General features: G+C 43.7%; 1 protein-coding gene across 2 annotated transcripts in view; it reads right to left on the reverse strand.

The window, feature by feature from the left end:
- Positions 1–1,370: 1,370 nt before the first annotated feature.
- Positions 1,371–16,291, reverse strand: part of MLH1 (mutL homolog 1) — a 37,723-nt gene continuing 22,802 nt past the window's right edge. The window contains exons 12-19 of one of the 2 annotated variants that reach the window (XM_080934530.1): positions 12,521–12,897; positions 10,336–10,484; positions 7,456–7,564; positions 5,745–5,808; positions 4,102–4,266; positions 3,524–3,616; positions 3,087–3,200; positions 1,371–1,991 (exon numbers count right to left, since the gene is read on the reverse strand). In XM_080934530.1, coding sequence (XP_080790656.1) covers positions 1,824–1,991; positions 3,087–3,200; positions 3,524–3,616; positions 4,102–4,266; positions 5,745–5,808; positions 7,456–7,564; positions 10,336–10,484; positions 12,521–12,897 — 1,239 coding nt within the window. In that variant the 3' untranslated portion in view covers positions 1,371–1,823. The remainder of the gene's footprint in view (positions 1,992–3,086; positions 3,201–3,523; positions 3,617–4,101; positions 4,267–5,744; positions 5,809–7,455; positions 7,565–10,335; positions 10,485–12,520; positions 12,898–16,291) is intronic. The other variant, XR_013975474.1, reaches the window with a different exon arrangement.

Consider the following 16,291-nt stretch of genomic DNA (forward strand, 5'->3'; position numbering starts at 1 on the left):
GCAGGCTAGTCACATGCTAGTTTCAGGCCTCTCTAGCTATGCTCATCTTTTTGTCTACTCTCTTTTTCTGCAACTTTAAATGTGTTCATCCTCCTAGTTCATGGTTTTTTTTTTTTTTTCTCACGGGACTGCATATTTTTTATCTTTTCTGTTTTGAATTAACATTATCAACCTCAATGAACACAGTGATAACCATGCCACCACCTAAATGTTAAGCTGTTTTGAAACTGCCTCTGCCAAACAACTTAAGTGAGAAAAGACAGAGGCTGGCCTTTGCCAGATCCCACTCCCATACTTGTTCTCATTCTCAGCCCACGTGAGCTGTGCCCGACACTGGCTGTATTTCTCCTAAACCCCAATTAGAATCATTAAGTTCTGTTTACAATGTCCCAAAGATCTCCTAGCCTGAACTCCAAACTTCCACATCCCTCTTATAAACCCGTTTCGAAGCCTATATGCCACATGGCAAGTTTATCATTTTAGGCAGGGCTTTCTACAGAAACAGAATTCATAAGGTGCATAACAGGAATTATCATCGTAAGGGGCTGGAAAGGTAGAAAACTTGGCAGCTGTTCAGTCCACAAGGCTAGATGCTTTAGTAGGTCCAATCTGGCATCAAAAGCCTGGAAGATACCTGGATGGAGTCTTGCTACCAGGTCCAGTTTGGAGGGCAAAGATGTTGAATCTGACGGCAGCAACGGGATGGGTATAGGCAGGTGTGTACTGTACCCTGCAATCTTCTCATACTCAGACTATTAGAGGTGGTTCCTGCCCCAGATGGAGGACACGCCTTCCCCAAGCAGTTATCTGCTCTGGAAACAGTGTATTTCCCAGGTACTCTAGATCCAGTCAACTGACAAGACCACCATATGTGCTCTAGACTTTTTTTTGAGGCAGAGTCTAATTAAGCCTGAACACTGAGGGAGAAGATGCAGGACGCCTAAGATATGGACACAGACTTCTCAAAAACTGCTGTTCCAGGGCTTCTTTTAAAGGAGTGTGAGCTGATGAAGCTTGGTATCGACCGCAGACTTCCAGAATACAAACATCAGAACATGATTTGGGGAAACTTCAAGAGTTTTAAGAGTGTGTGTAGAAATGCCTCCTCAGTGCCCAGGGGCTTTCAAACTTCTTTTTGAAATCTTCAACTCTACCCAGTTTTCTTAGTGTTTCTATTCCTGTACAAACATCAGGACCAAGAAGCAAGTTGGGGAGAAAAGGGTTTTATTCAGCTTACACTTCCATATCGCTATTCATCACCAAAGGAAGTCAGGACTGGAACTCAAGCAGGTCAGGAAGCAGGAGCTGATGCAGAGGCCATGGAGGGATGTTACCTACTGGCTTGCTTCCCCTGGCTTGCTCAGCTGCTTTCTTATAGAACCCAGGTCTGCCAGCCCAGGGATGGCACCACCCACTATGAGCTGGGCCCTGCCACCCTTGATCACTAGTTGAGAAAATGCCTTACAGCTGAAACTCATGGAGGCATTTCCTCAACTGAGGCTCCTTTCTCTGTGATAACTCTAGCTTGTGTCAAGTTGACACAAAACCAGCCAGTACACCAATATATGTTAGGTGAAAATCATCTTAGAAAGTTTTCCAGTGTGCAGTTATATAAAAATCACATCAACACACGAGTTTATTTGCAGCCAATCCACAGGCAAAGTGCATTACGTTGCAGCACCAATGCTGGGATACAGAGCAAGAACAGTGAGCGCTGGAAACCCTGGAGCCTGGCACCAAGTGCCCAATTCTGTGGCTTCCAGATCAGTACATATGCTTCACCTTGAATGGCCATGTAGTCTCTACGGTGGCTATGATTGTATTTAACACCGCTCAAAGACTTTGTACAGATCTGGCAGGTTGGCAAGCTGCAGAACATTGCCATCTTCTGTGAAATGCTTCGGAGGTAGAAGGTGTGAGCGGAAGGCTTTATAGATAATGTGTTCTACAGTCCACTTCCAGGGCTTTGAAGTGGAGCCAGGCATGTCACTCTGGAAAATACACAAAATGCCATTTATTCTCCACATAATGACAAGACAGGCACTGGGTCTGGACAGGTCTCAGTGGTAATGGGTGTGCTGTCCAAAGCCTATAGAGCAGCTTCTGCAGGACAGTCTTGAGGTCCCACAGGTCTGGTCAGAAGAAACTTTATCTCCATTTCAGTGGCTCTAACATTTCTGAGCCTGGCTCCTGGATCATAGCCCCACACCAAACTTGGGTGTCTTAAAGCAGTGCTGCTCTGACACTCCACAGAGGGCAAATTTGCCTCACCATTCCTCTGTACGTCTTGGATGCCTCACGCAATAAATGTCCTTTTCCATCCACCTCTGGTTCCTATCAGATCAGCTCAGGATGCTGTGTGTTTCACCTTCACCACCTGAAACCTCAGCCTGGAAGGAACCAGGGCTAATTTCTGTTCACCATTGTAAAGCACTGAAAACCCTAAACACACCAACTGTCCTGGTCAGTCAACAGACTTCATCAGAAACTCCTGAGTCTCCCTCCTTCCGAATTATGAGTGAGCATTCCCATCTGACTGAAAATAGTGACAAGCAGTAGAACCCAGACTCTGGGTCAGGCTGGTCTATGAGAGGATGATAGAGACTGTCAGATGCAAAGTAGGGAGAAAGTGAGGTAGACTGAGGGCTGGTCTAGTATCTGAAGACTTGAGTTTAAGTGTCAACAGTGGTACCTACAGAACTGCTGGCTTAAAACACTCTGGCCTAACATCTCCTTTTCTCTCTGATATTGTACGCACCACTGTGTCTCTGACAGGTTCTCAGATCATTCTGGAAGTCTATGTTCTAGTCCAGCAGAAAGAAATAATGTTCATGAATAAAAGCTGACCACTGTAAAAAGTTGGATGTGCTGGTACATGCTATAATCCCAGCACTTAGGAGGCTAAAGCAGGAGTTCAAAGCCAACATTAACCATATGCAAATTCGTGGGCTTAAAAAAAAAAGTTGAGGGCTGTTGTTTGACCTTTGTCAATATAGAGTAAACGGATAGGATTTTAGATGTGATTTAAGTTCCATATCCTAAAGTACATGAGACCTGGATGTCAATGTACATAATTCCCACAGTACCTGCTGGCCTGAGAGGGTTGACTCTTCCATTATATACTGCTTCCGAATGGAGTAAAACATAGCGCATTCTTTACTGAGACTTTCAAAACACTCCTTTTCTTCATCCCAGTTCACCTGGTCCACAGAATTCAATACAAGACAAGCATTGAAACTCAGTGCTTTAATATTTCATTTCTAAACAGTTCACAGACTTAACAGGGAAAAGGAAATGGGACTTTCCTGGCACGAAGACCTGACTGGTAAGTGCTGCTAGGATGACTAGGGGATGGGTTGATGGGCCTCAGCTGTGGGCTGTTCTGTTTTTAATCTCTTCCCTTCCAAATGAAGGAATTCTCCCTCCAGCACACATGCGCGTGCGCGCGCGCGCGCGCGCGCGCGCACACACACACACACACACACACACACACACACACTGCTTAGCATCTGCTGCTACATACCTCGGTGGCCAGTCGAAGGATGAAGATAGGCAGTCCCTCCAAAGGTGGCACATAGCTATCAATCAGAAGAGGTAATCCAATCAGGTTCCCTTCCTGCTTGTGGGGAAAAGGCCACGAGTAGAGGGTAAGAAATAATGGCACTATGGCTGATAGGCTTTATTTCTCTGGTGCTTCTCTAAGCCTTGTCCTGCAGGTTGTAGGATGGACATTGTGAGCTAACAGGTAAGCATTTAAAAAGAGCCTGTGGTTAAGAACAACTCTTCCTACTGGATCTGCTTGCAAATGTCAGGACAAGAAGTCCCAAAGAATAAGGGTAAGAGGAGGAAATGGAGTGAGTGTCAGAGTTTCGTTCATTCTGTGGCCTGTAAGAACTGGGGTTCGGCTTTCCCTAGTGGGAGAGTCCTTCATCCTGGGATCAAGAACAGCAAGATGGATGGAGCAGTGTGACTGTATGATCTCCAGTGCAAATGAGAAGTGTATGATAGAGACATGCTGCTGCTGAGGGGAGTCCAGCCTTTTTGTCCCAACCTAGAGACTTGACTCTTATATGAAAAATAACTCCAAATAACCCCACCAACCTCATCAATTTCCACAGAGAAGTAGTCTGCAAGCATCTCGGCTTTCTTCTTCAGAAACTCAACAATGTATTCTGCAAGTCCTTCCTTTGGGCCGTCTTCCTCTGTCCAGCCACTTTCAGGACTGTCTAAGGCCAGCATCGCAAGGTCAAAGAGTGGTGCTGGTTCCTGGGAAGGAGCAAGAATGTCGGGATCAGGTGGGAAGCCTGAGTCTGTCGGACCAAGCTCGGTTCAGATATACAGCACCGTCAGCGATGGAATGGCTGCTCATCATTGCTGGTTTCAATATCCCTGTTCTTTACAGCAGGTCAAGTAGGCAGTCGTTATGGTGATAATCAAGTTAAGTGCCACATGACAGCTCTAACAAGGTAAGAATATAATTTTTTTCAGATGACAACATGAGCTGACCAAACATATGCTTTAGGCCACGAAAAATGTCTCAGTAATGTGTGAAGACACTCATGAATGTCTTTTAACTAAGCTAGAAATAAAGTGGAAATCAGTTACAGGTTTCTGGAAAATCTCCAAGAGTCTTGCCCCCAAATGATGGAGATCTAAATACAAACAACCTAGCCTACTCAGAAAGCTCCAGGTCCTAGTGAGACATCCTGTCTTAAAAACAAAACAATGCCAAAAAACAAGATGAGGTGATGGTCTCTGGGAAACAACACCTGACACTGTTCTCTGGCCTCAACACACAAACAACAACCTGAAAAACTTTCACAGCAAGAACTTGAATCTCATTTAAATCATATTTTAGAGGAAGAAAAAGTATTTGAAAAAATGTCAATGTCTATTACTAAATTAAAAATAAAAAAGGACTTTCCTAACTTCCTAAGGACACCCACAAAAATTTGCTCCCAGCTACTAATATAACAACAAAAGTGTGATCCATCCTCTAAGATCAGAACAAGAGAAGGGTTTTCATTCTTGCCATTTTAGTTAGCCCAAGACTGCGAGCCTTCAAGACAAAGGGCAGGCATTATACTAGGTGTGAAGAAGGACAGCAGCCTTCATCTCAATAACCATGTATGTAGAAAACAGACTTTACAAATGCTCCAACCAAACTAGCAGTTTTGCTTAACCGTTTATAGTTAGTGTATTTATAATCTAGTAATAAATATCAGGAATTGAAACTATTAAGTTGCCATGTATGGCACTTATAAAAAAGTGAAACATTAATAAAATATCTTTTCTCAAAGGTGATCTACAGATGAAATAGAATTCTAATCAAACTTCCAAAAGGCTAAATTAAAATTAGGCACCCAAACCATCTTGGAACAGATGAGCTGAAACTGTTAGGTTCAGAGTAAAACTCCATGACACAGTGTGTGCCTATTAGCGTGCCGAAAATAAAGAGAAAGCAAACACACCCCATCCCTGCTCTGGCCAGTTTTACAGAATAGTTCTATTTTTAATTTCAAGTAAATATGTAGTAACTTCTATAATTAGCATTTATTTAAGCTGGCTATAAAAGTAAGTATTCACCTGAAAGATTCAACACAAAAACTTCATTGCAAATAGTATGGTACAGATATTCCTACCAAACACTGGAAAGTTAACATTCTGCTAACTAGGCTATCACTTGTATAGCACATGTTCTGAGACATGACCAGGTGCAGTTTCAAAAGTGAGGAGAAACTTACCGATAACCTCAGAACACCAAAGTTGGCAAAGTCATAAATGAGTATCTGGTAGAACAGCTCTTCACTGAAAATAAAAATGAAAGACTTTAAGAAAAATGAATCTGTGCTTGAAGCACAGCAGCAAGAGCAGAAAGGGACAAAGAGGCTGCTGCCTAGCTAAGGAGGTCCTTTCTATGCAAGGACTGGGATGCCTAGTGTTGACTCCTGCCAGGACACTGCAGCCATCTCTTCTGGACAAGTTCAATTACTAAGCTTGGCTCATCTCCTTCCTAATGCTGTCAAAGGTTTCGCACCAACAATGAAGTTTAAGACACTGTTTGTTTACCATTTCCCCAGTTAACAAAGAGCACTAGAGATCACCTTTGACAATTCACCATTCAGCACCGAAGGGCAGAGTGTTTGCCTAGGATATGATGGCCTGGGTTCTACCCTCAGCACCACAGAAACTATGTAGGTAAAAATGTTTATGGAGCATAGAAAGGGCAGTGTTTCCCTGAATTATCAAAAATGAACCCTAAGGCAGAATTATCCTGCACTGATTTGGGGTGCAGGGTAGGAGAAAAGGGCTTGATATGTAGCCCAATCTGGAACTTACATTTATTCTTTACCTACGCCTGACAAGTGCTATATTGCAGGCGTTTGCCCCATGGCTGGAAGTGCATTGATATTTGAGTCAGTGTGTTGCATTGACTGACAATAATCCAAGAACAGCTATTAAGTAGGCATAATGAGTTACTAATTAAAACCACGTTCTTCCTCATAGTATAAATACTATCTATCTATATATAGATATATAGATAGATATATATAGATATATAGATAGATAGTATATATACTATACTAACCTATAGTTTAAATATGTAAAAGTACATATGGGTACAGTTTAGCATGTAGAAAGAAGAACAATTAGGCTAACTATTAGGGAATGAAAAAGGACAGGGGCTGCTTCTAGATTAGAGATGGCTAATAAATTTGTAGTTCATGTACCATGTCCACGCAGTGTACAGTCAGTGTCTGTTCTATTCAGAAGACCAAGAAGTACCCTAAGGTCACAGAAAGACTTAGAAATGCCAGAGTAGATAAACAATACGCAGTGGACACAGGCAGCAGCCTCCTCCCATATGCATCACCTATTTGAGGATATGTTTACTATAAGCTCTAGAAGCAAGAGATCTAAAGTCCCTAGAAACAGTTAAGATGTGCCCACGTATGAACAGGGTACATGGCACTCCTGGGCTTGCCCTTCCTATGCCATGCAATACTCTGACTTTGGTGGCTAGAATGTAAGCCCGTGCTGCATTCCCATGCCAGGGAGAAGCATGGCTTCCTTGTACTGCCTCTGCAACTCTGCTGCACATCTGAGACACCAGATCTCTAACAGCACAAAGCCCTCAACACCTGATCTTTAAGCCAATGTTTACTGAGACTGAGTCAAGAGTTGGGCTTCTCAAGTTATTTATCCCCACAAAATTCCAATCAAATTGAGTCTTACTAACCTATGTATAGGTTAGGTACATGAAATACAGAATAGAAATTTCCCATCATGCAAATTGCAAATGGTCAACCCCGGATTTGAACTCCCATCTGTGACTTTCAAGGCTATATCCTCTCCAGCTAATTCACCTGCTCCTCCACCATCTACCCTCCAACACTGGTGCTAATCCCCAGATTGCTCTTCTGGTGGCTTTGCTGCTTTCACATGTAGATTTACCTGAGCTTGGTAGTGTTGAGGAGGTATAGCTTGGTCTGGTGCTGTGCCAAGGCCCACTGGGGATTCACACAGCCCACAAAGGAATGGTTACGGAGCATCTCCCGGAGAGCTAGAAGCAAACAAAACCATATGAGTAATGGAATCACTCTAAAGACCCCCTCACACCTCAAGCCCCATATAAGCAAAGATACATCAACTAGGCTACTACTAAAAGAAACCAAATATGGAACGCCACACAATCTACCTCTTACAATGCTAAAGGTGAAAGATTTATACAAGCTGAAGAGAAACCAAACCTACAGAGTCAACTAACCTAGGACCATGGGAGCTCACAGAGCCTGGACCACCAACCAGGGAGCATGCAGAAGATGGACTTAGACCCCTCTATACATTTGTAGCAAATATACAACTTGGTCTTCATGTGGGTTCCCTAACAAGTCGGGAAGGGGCTGTCTCAGTCTCTGTTTCCTGCCACTGAATCCCTTTCCTCCTATCTAGACTATCTGATTACGCCTCAGTGGGAGAGGATGTGCCTAGTCCTGCTAGAAATGGAAGTTCCAGGGCAGGGTTGTATCCAAGGGGACGGTGCAGTGGGGTAAGGGGTTTGCAAGAGTTGGGAAAAGAGGAGGGAGGGGTGCTGTGATGAGGATGTAAACTGAGTTAAAAAAAAAAAAGATGCTAAAAGACAAGGATCAAAATGAAAGGCAAAGTAGGAAGCCAGAGATATGACAAGAAGCCAGCTTTACCTAAGAGTGAAAGGCTTCTCCAGAGTTGGGAACTTCAGCATTACAGGCTGTGGCAGTGTAAAAAGGACAAGATAAAAAGACGTGTGAAATGGGGAATTCGACAGACCAAAACCAACCACTGGAGCTGAAATTCCAAGAACTGCACTCCTCGCATAAACAGAAACAATGTCCATGTTTCTTCTCCAACCACCTGCCATCTTTGTGTTGACAGTAAAGAAAGGAAAGAAGACCTTGACCCCCTGAGTGTACAGCCATCAGCTGATCCTTGAATGGTTTAAAGTAATACCAGACTCCAAGTAAGTAGCAGCTGTGTGTGTGCGTGTGTATGTATGTGCGTGTGTCTTATTATAAAAGAGAAACAGAGAACCAAGTTTCAGAGAGTAGAAACAAGCACAGAAGACCTGCAATGGCCTGTACATTGGAAACACAGCAGACAACAGGAACACAGTCAGAAGGCTGAGGAGCTGAGCGACTTTTGAGCAGGACATGACTTGAAGTGTCAAGTACAAAGAAGAACTGGGCAGGACCTAACACGGAGAGCTGACTGCAGCTGAAACAAAGGCGGGCAAAGAATCCACGATTCAGCCCAGAAAGGCAAAGAGAGGACACGGGGACAAAAGAACACTTAAATGGACTCAGAAAAGGCTGACCATGAGAATTAAATACGTGAAACTTCATGACTGAATTTTCAACAGCAGAAATCATAAAATAAATACCTAAGAAAAATCATTATCAACCTGGAGTTTTAAATAAAAGTGAATTTGGGAAACAACTCAAGTTGTCATTGCTGCTGCTGATGTGCTTGTGAGTTTCCACTGCTAAGTTCCGCAGCCATGTCCCACACAGAAGCTTGCTGTCTTCATCTATGCAATAGGCACCAGCAACTCCCCCTTACTACTTGAAACTCCATGCTTTACAGGATGCTCTATGTGGGTGGAAATGATTGTCTTTAAAGCTGAAGAACATCAAATATTTAGAATAATGACCCAATGGAGGAGAAAGAGCAGTGGATCTTTATTCTAAATAAAGCAGTGGGACCATGTGGAATGAGGCCAGAGTTTCCGAGAGGAACACTCACGGCCATGTCTATCCATCTCCAGCGACTGTGGTGAAACTCAGCCAGCAGGACAGCAGACTCCATGTCTGCTGGTCCGGCATAGGTCTTTCTTCACAGGACTTCAAGGACTGCACTTTACTCCACCTGAAACATTCCTCTAGCCTCAGTTTCTCCTATGTGTTTTCCTCCATTCAGCAAAAAACAAAATAGACAAAATCTTTCTTTTATGTCAAAGACAAACCGCACACCCTACTTCAAAACCGAGACTGTGGGTCTTTACATATTCTCAGCACCAACAGATGCTGCAGCCTTTAGGGCTTATTCCTGACAGATGAAAACAGGTCAAGGCTACATGACGGACTCAAGCAGCTGCCGTCTGGAGCCTGCATGCTGCCCTACACTGGGAACATTAGTACCTCGTAAGGTATGGGCAGCTTGGTTGTGAGGGCCAGTCTCCTTACACACCTACTTACATCCCTGACCCCATCCTCCTAAAACCATTCAGCTAGGTTTCTAATAACAGGGACCAGGATGAAGTCTGGCACCTAACTACTCTCAAAAGCTACTTCTGAGAATGACAGGGACTTAATCAGCCTTCAGGATATAGAAAATACCCCATGTTTTTAACAAGTGTCTTACTAGTTACTTCTAATCAGTCTGCTGATCTTCTGGGATAAATCAGGACATGCTCTGAGTCACAGAACAGGTGAATCAGTGTGAGATCACACAATGGAAATGGAGTCCAGGACCTGTCCACCCCCAGCTAAGCAAACCCCCATCTGGTAGGATAAAGACTTTGCTGCTCATTCACGATGCTGCTTTTAGCAATAATAGAAACAAAGCAAAAATTTCTGCAATGACCATTGTAGTCAACCCCTTCCATTAACAGAAATACCAGTTAATTCTGCTTAAAACCAATAGATTATGTCCCCCTTCTCTTCCTCTAGAGAACTGTCTTCTGTGTAAGGGAAAATAGCTCGCCTGTGCAGCATATGCCCTGCCTACCTGACAACCTAAGTGCTTTCTAGATTTCCAAAGCCCTCACCCAGTGCCATGGAGATCTCAGCACTTACGTACTCTCATGACCCCGCTCATGAATTTCTTCCTGGAGACTCAAAACACTGGTGAGGTTAATAATCCTCCTCCGGGGGTAGCAAGCAGCTGTCATTTCCTCCTGGGAGTCATTTTCCACCATTTCCACATCGGAGTCCTCCCGATGTCTCTTTCTACAATGGAGGGACGATTCAACAGGTCGTTACTCTTCCATTTCAAGTTTTTAACTCAGCCAAATGTTAATGTTGTACTTTAGAGAAAGGAGCAGCTTCTCTCTGCCAGTGGTGATCTGTCCACAGCTGTGCTGTGGCAAACCTGCCACGGTCCTGTTTTATCTCAAGGGCTTTAAGCAAGTAAACTGACCTTGTTCAGTCTCATTAATTCATGAATCATTCGTGATCTATCCATCTGTCTGTCTACCCACCCGCCCATCCATCCCACACTAACAGGCACTGACAACATACAGCAGTGAACACATTAGAAAGGGAAGCCCTCTTGGCTTACTTTCTAGTGGAAAAGTTAGCAACAGAAAACTTTTAAAATCAAATTTTAAATATGTAATTATGTATATGGCTGTTTTATCTGGATGTCCTCGTACGTGTCCATGCCTGGTGCCTGCAGAGGCCAGAAGGTAGCACTGAATTTCCTAGGAGAAGAGTTGCAGAAGGCTGTGACCCACTATGCTCTAGGTGCTAGGAATCAAACCTGGGTCATCTATAAGAGCACCTAGTGTTCTTAACTGCTGAGCCATCTCTCCAGCCCAAGAAAAAGATGTTTAATAGTGGCAAATGCTAGGAAGAAAATACAAGGCCACATACTAAGGCTGATGGGAATGTAAGAGGAGAGGGATTTTTTATCTGAATGAACAGTGTGCTGGTCTGAGTGAGAATGGCCTGCATAGGCTCATATACTTGAATATTTAGTCCCCAGTTGGTAGAACTATTTGGAAAGGCCTTATTGGAAGAGGTGTGTCACTGGGGGTGGGCATTGAGGTTTCAAAACCTCACAACAGTCCCAGTCTCACTGTCTCTGTCTCTCTCTCTCTCTGCCTCCAATTTATAGATCAGATGTAGTCTATCAGCATGTTCCAGTACCATGCCTGCCTGCATGCTTGCTGTTATGCTTCCTGCCACGGTGATCATGGACTAATCCTCTGAATTATATGGAAGCCCCTAATTAAATGCTTCCTTTTATAAGTTGCCTTGGTTATGGTGTCTCTTCACACCAATAGACAAGTAACTAAGACAAAGCCGTTGGGAAACATGACACTTGAGCTGAAACATGAATGACAAAAGCCCAGCATCTCTTAGGCTGAGAAACACCAAGCAGGAACGGGATGGAAGCTGGTCGTGTGGCAATCGCAGTGCAGAGGGCCAGCAGGGAGCAGGCGCAGGCTGTCATCCCACGCCAACGGGAAGCCTTGGGAAGCTTCAACAGGAGGAATTCCACCCTATCAAGTTTCACAACTGCTCTGTGATAAATAGCTCTTAATCCCCCAAATGATAAACAAATGGACTATTTCCCTGGCAGGGGAAGAGCATTAAATAATACATATAAAGTACACATGCCTGAAAAACACCCGCATCAATTTATCCTCTGGAAAACTTGCTTGGATGCTGTCTTGCTAAGATGATAAAGGAAAGATCAACCAGAGTTAAGTAGCGTGTCCAAGTACAATGTTCACTTCAGTGCCAGAGATCCTACTAGCACCTCCAAGAGAACATGTACCTCGGGCAATTTTAAATTGAGCACTAGAGTCAATGCCAGTTGAGTCTCCGTGGGACTCAGACTTTGAGAACTTGTAGAGAACGCACTAGAAATGCTCAAGGTTAAATGACAGTCTTTTGACTACAGTTCCCTTCAGAAAGTCTTCCCAGGAGCTCATCTACTAGAATCCTGTACCCTAGGCTGCTTCCGTAAGGACCAGCAACAGCTGTGGCAAGGACAGAAGAGCCATTTTAGGCTTCTCTCTTCAGTCATCTCTGATGTCAAGGCTTTATTAAAAACAAAAACTTCATCTCTGTGCCTTCTGATATATTAACTAAAGCATAAAACAGTGGACATTTAAGAACTCTCACAGGAAACCATGTGAGTCACTGTCAAATGCAGACCGTGAACAAGGCCACCACACTGACCCAGTCTAGAAGGAGCAACTGATTTATGGAGAAGCTGCTGGAAGAGTTTTAGTGAGGAACACAGGAGGCCACACCTGGAGCTGCCTGGACTGGAAGTAGGTGCCGCTTTCGGTGCTGCTTCTGAAGTCCCGGTTACTGAGTCCCTCTCCAAAGTCTCCCTCTCAGCAGCTGCTTCAGTGGGGGCTGGGAGCTCAAACATTTCCGCATCCTTGTGCATGGCTTTTTCAGGAGAGCCCTTTGTCCTGTCCCCTTGGACAGGGTCCTGTGGCTGGCTGGGCAGAAGTCTGCTTACAGGCTGCAGAAAGGCATCAAGCTTCTGGTCCCGGGAGTCTGTTCGGACCATCTGGCAAGCGTAGACCTTGTCGCCACTTCCACTAGTAGATGAGGAAGTCACACCTGTCGTGGGTTTAACTGCCTCCCCAGAGGGCCCAGCAAGTCCTGGAAGCAAGGTCTGTTTCAAAAGAGAAGACAGTGAAAAGGCTAGTTTTTAGCACTTGAATGTCCAGATCCCAAAAAAGAACAATAGTAGACAAAGATGTCAGAGCCAGTATTACATTATAGTATTATAACAGCCATAAGTATAAAATTCAAGAATTAAGCGAAGTTCTTATAATCTTAAAATAAGGTTAAAATGAAATGTGAAAAGTTCTTATATTTTGACTATTTTCTACCATAAAAAGAATATTTATTTTTCATGGTAAAACATACACAGCAGAAAACAAGCCATTTTAAGCAGTTTTTCGGCTAGAGCCCCATGGCAGTGAGTTCAGTCACACAGCTGTGAAGCTCTTACCCCTCAAACACACACTCACCTTCCCTTTCCCTCCCACCCCAGGCCCCGGCAACTATCATTCTGCTGTCTGAAAATGTGCTGGGGACTGACCCCAGGACGCTCATTCGCACTCTACCCCTGAGCAATAGCCTCAGAATCCTACTTTAAAACATACGTACTTCTTTCGCTCTGTCCACTGACGTCTAAAAATCAGTCACTACCCAGAAACAGGGAAAATCCCAGGTCCCTGATTCTGGATTCTAGTTACCAAATACCAATTCTTCTGTAGTGAACTAGAGAACCTTCGAGAAATAACTGTCCCAACAGGGGCTGGAAAAGAAGCACAAGGCTAGCTGCCCACAACATCCTGTTTTGCTAGACACAAGACATCTCGAAGCCTAAGGGAACTGGGTCCAAAAAGATGAAGGAACAGCTAAAAGGGACTTCAACTGGACAAGAAAATGGGGAAAAGACAAATGTGTACAAGTGATTAACACGGTTGCTTTGCTAATGGCTGTGACTCAATACCAAGAAAAGAAAGTAGGGAGGGAACAACAGTTCTAACAATTGAGAGAAAGCTCTATTCAGAAGATTCCTGTCAATTAATACAGGACAAGATGATAAAGTGGTAAGATCATATCCTACAATCTAATGTAATAACTGATTACAATAATGGGGACACTAGTAAGGTATAGCGTGGAAGGCAACCTTAACAATAAAGAACCAGGCAGTCACCAAAGGAGCTCACCCATAACTCAGAAGTCATTATGAGCTTCCTGTTGAATGCAAGAGGAAGTACAGGACCCCGCCTCCCCAGAACCATCTCCAGGCCCAGTCCACAGATGCCGGGACCGGCTTGGCCATGTCTTACATGTTTTCACAGTCCTCCAAGGAACGTCCTCCCTGGTAATACTCCATGATAATCAGAGACAGTGTGAGTCCAGAGGCAAAGGTGTGGCTAATAATTCAGCAAAATGGTAATGCTGTGACCTCCAGGAGAGCCCTTAAGGCTGTGGAAAAGAACTCTAAAACTATGAATTCAAAAATATATAATTTCTCAACTCTGCAAAAATATAAGGATGCAATATGAATTGTCTAAGGAGCTTCACAGTTCTGAAGGAACCGAGGCAGCTACACTGTGAACCACCTTGTTAGATACAGAAACAGGCAGATATAAATGCAGACAGATCCCTGAGTTCAAGGTCATCCTGGGACTGGGCAAATTTAGGTCCAGGTATGGTCAGAATAGTCATTTGAGGGTAGAATCACACCCAGCTAGCTTATCATCTGTGCTTAACAGAGGAAGGCAGATCTCTGAATTATTTTGCAGTGCTGAAAAGAGAAAGAAAGAAAGAAAGAAAGAAAGAGAAAGAAAGAAAGAAAGAAAGAAAGAAAGAAAGAAAGAAAGAGAAAAAAAGAAAGAAAGAGAGAGAAAGAGAAAGAAAGAAAGAAAGAGTGCTTGCTCTTGCTGTCTCCTAAGAATCAAAGGGCTGGGTCAGGAGATGCTGATTCATAGGATAGTCAAAAGGGAACCTGGAATAAATGAGTGGATTGATATGTAAAATGAAAGACTGGGCTTATGATCTACAAGAGATGAGCTATCCAGAGAAATTTTTAGAATGGCAAGACAGAACTCCTTAGAGAACTGTTTCAAGCATTAAACAGAGGATAGAGAGAGAGAGAGAGAGAGAGAGAGAGAGAGAGAGAGAGAGAGAGAGAGGGAGAGAGAGAGATAGGGAGGGAGGGAGGGAGGGAGAGAGCGCTGTCTGGAGATCTCCAGAGAAAACAGTACAGAGGTGGCCAGCCTGGACCTATAATTTGATTTTGAGTCGTTTGGTTTTCCAACTCCCAGACACCCCTTCTCTCTAAACCTCTCTCCAACCCGAAGCTGGTCCCTGGCAATTCACAATTAGGCTACAACTTCAACACTGCAGTAGGACACGTGAGAGACCCAGAAAACTCCACTGAACTTGCTAAGACCCACTGTGCTCAAAGGTGACATGCTTATTTCCTTAACAGGAAGGCAAAATGTTCAGCACTCTCCTGACACTTTGGTGTTCATAGTTTAAACACAGGGACAGAATGAGAGTTTGACTGGAGGTCCTAGCCTACTAGTATACACTATTTGTATACCCTGGACCAAAGACCTGCCCTCCTCTGAGTCCTCCTCTATTCACGAAGGAGCATGTAGCTTGCCGAAGGATAGAGAATGGTGAGGAAGGGGACACCTGCTTAGCCAGCTAGCTCAGCTGGTGATCAATGGGTGACAGATGTCACAACTAACTTGCTCTCACATTCTACCGGGATAGAATCACAGGGATAAAGCCCAGCAGGGATGACTTTGATGCAGCCAACCTGGCTTCAGCCTGGTGTATTCCTCCTGTGGATAGGGACTTAACACATTCAAGTTCCACTGTGTGCTCTCTCACCACCACCCCCAGCTGCTTCTCACCAGAAAGCCTTGGCTCCATCCCATAAACCACAGCAGAAGCAAGACCAGTGTTTGCCTCCTCACTACCAAAAGGAGTAAGACAGACACATGAATGAGCCCAACAAAGAACATCTTCAGATAAAGAATTACTGGGGTAAAATGAATGGGAGGGGCAAGGTGACAGTCATCTGGCAAACTGATTGTAGGTTGTGATTCAGGAAAGTCCTGAGCCAGATCAATGATGATGAATGTAGTTAACAGCACTGAACTGCATATGTGGTCAAAATGCTTCCGATACTACACTCTAAATTATGACTTTTTTAAACCATAGTTTATAACATCAAACATCAGCTCTTGGACTAGAGTATGAGAATTTACAGCTACTGGCAGTGCAAAAAACTAATATATGATAACTTGGATTTGTTTTTTTGATTTTTTTTTTGAGGGATCAAACTAGAATAAATAAAATTTACAAGAAAAAAAATCTGGGCAAGATTGTTTTTATGTCTGAATATAGTTATACCCCTAGATTTCCAATTCAAAGTAATATAGAGGTTCAGAGAGAATTAAATAAAACTACAAAGAAACAATCAGCCAGTCAATCCAACTGTACATTATGCTACAGAAAACATAGAGAAGCCA

The sequence above is a fragment of the Micromys minutus genome, assembly GCF_963924665.1.
Source record: "Micromys minutus genome assembly, chromosome: 21".
Taxonomy (NCBI): domain Eukaryota; kingdom Metazoa; phylum Chordata; class Mammalia; order Rodentia; family Muridae; genus Micromys; species Micromys minutus.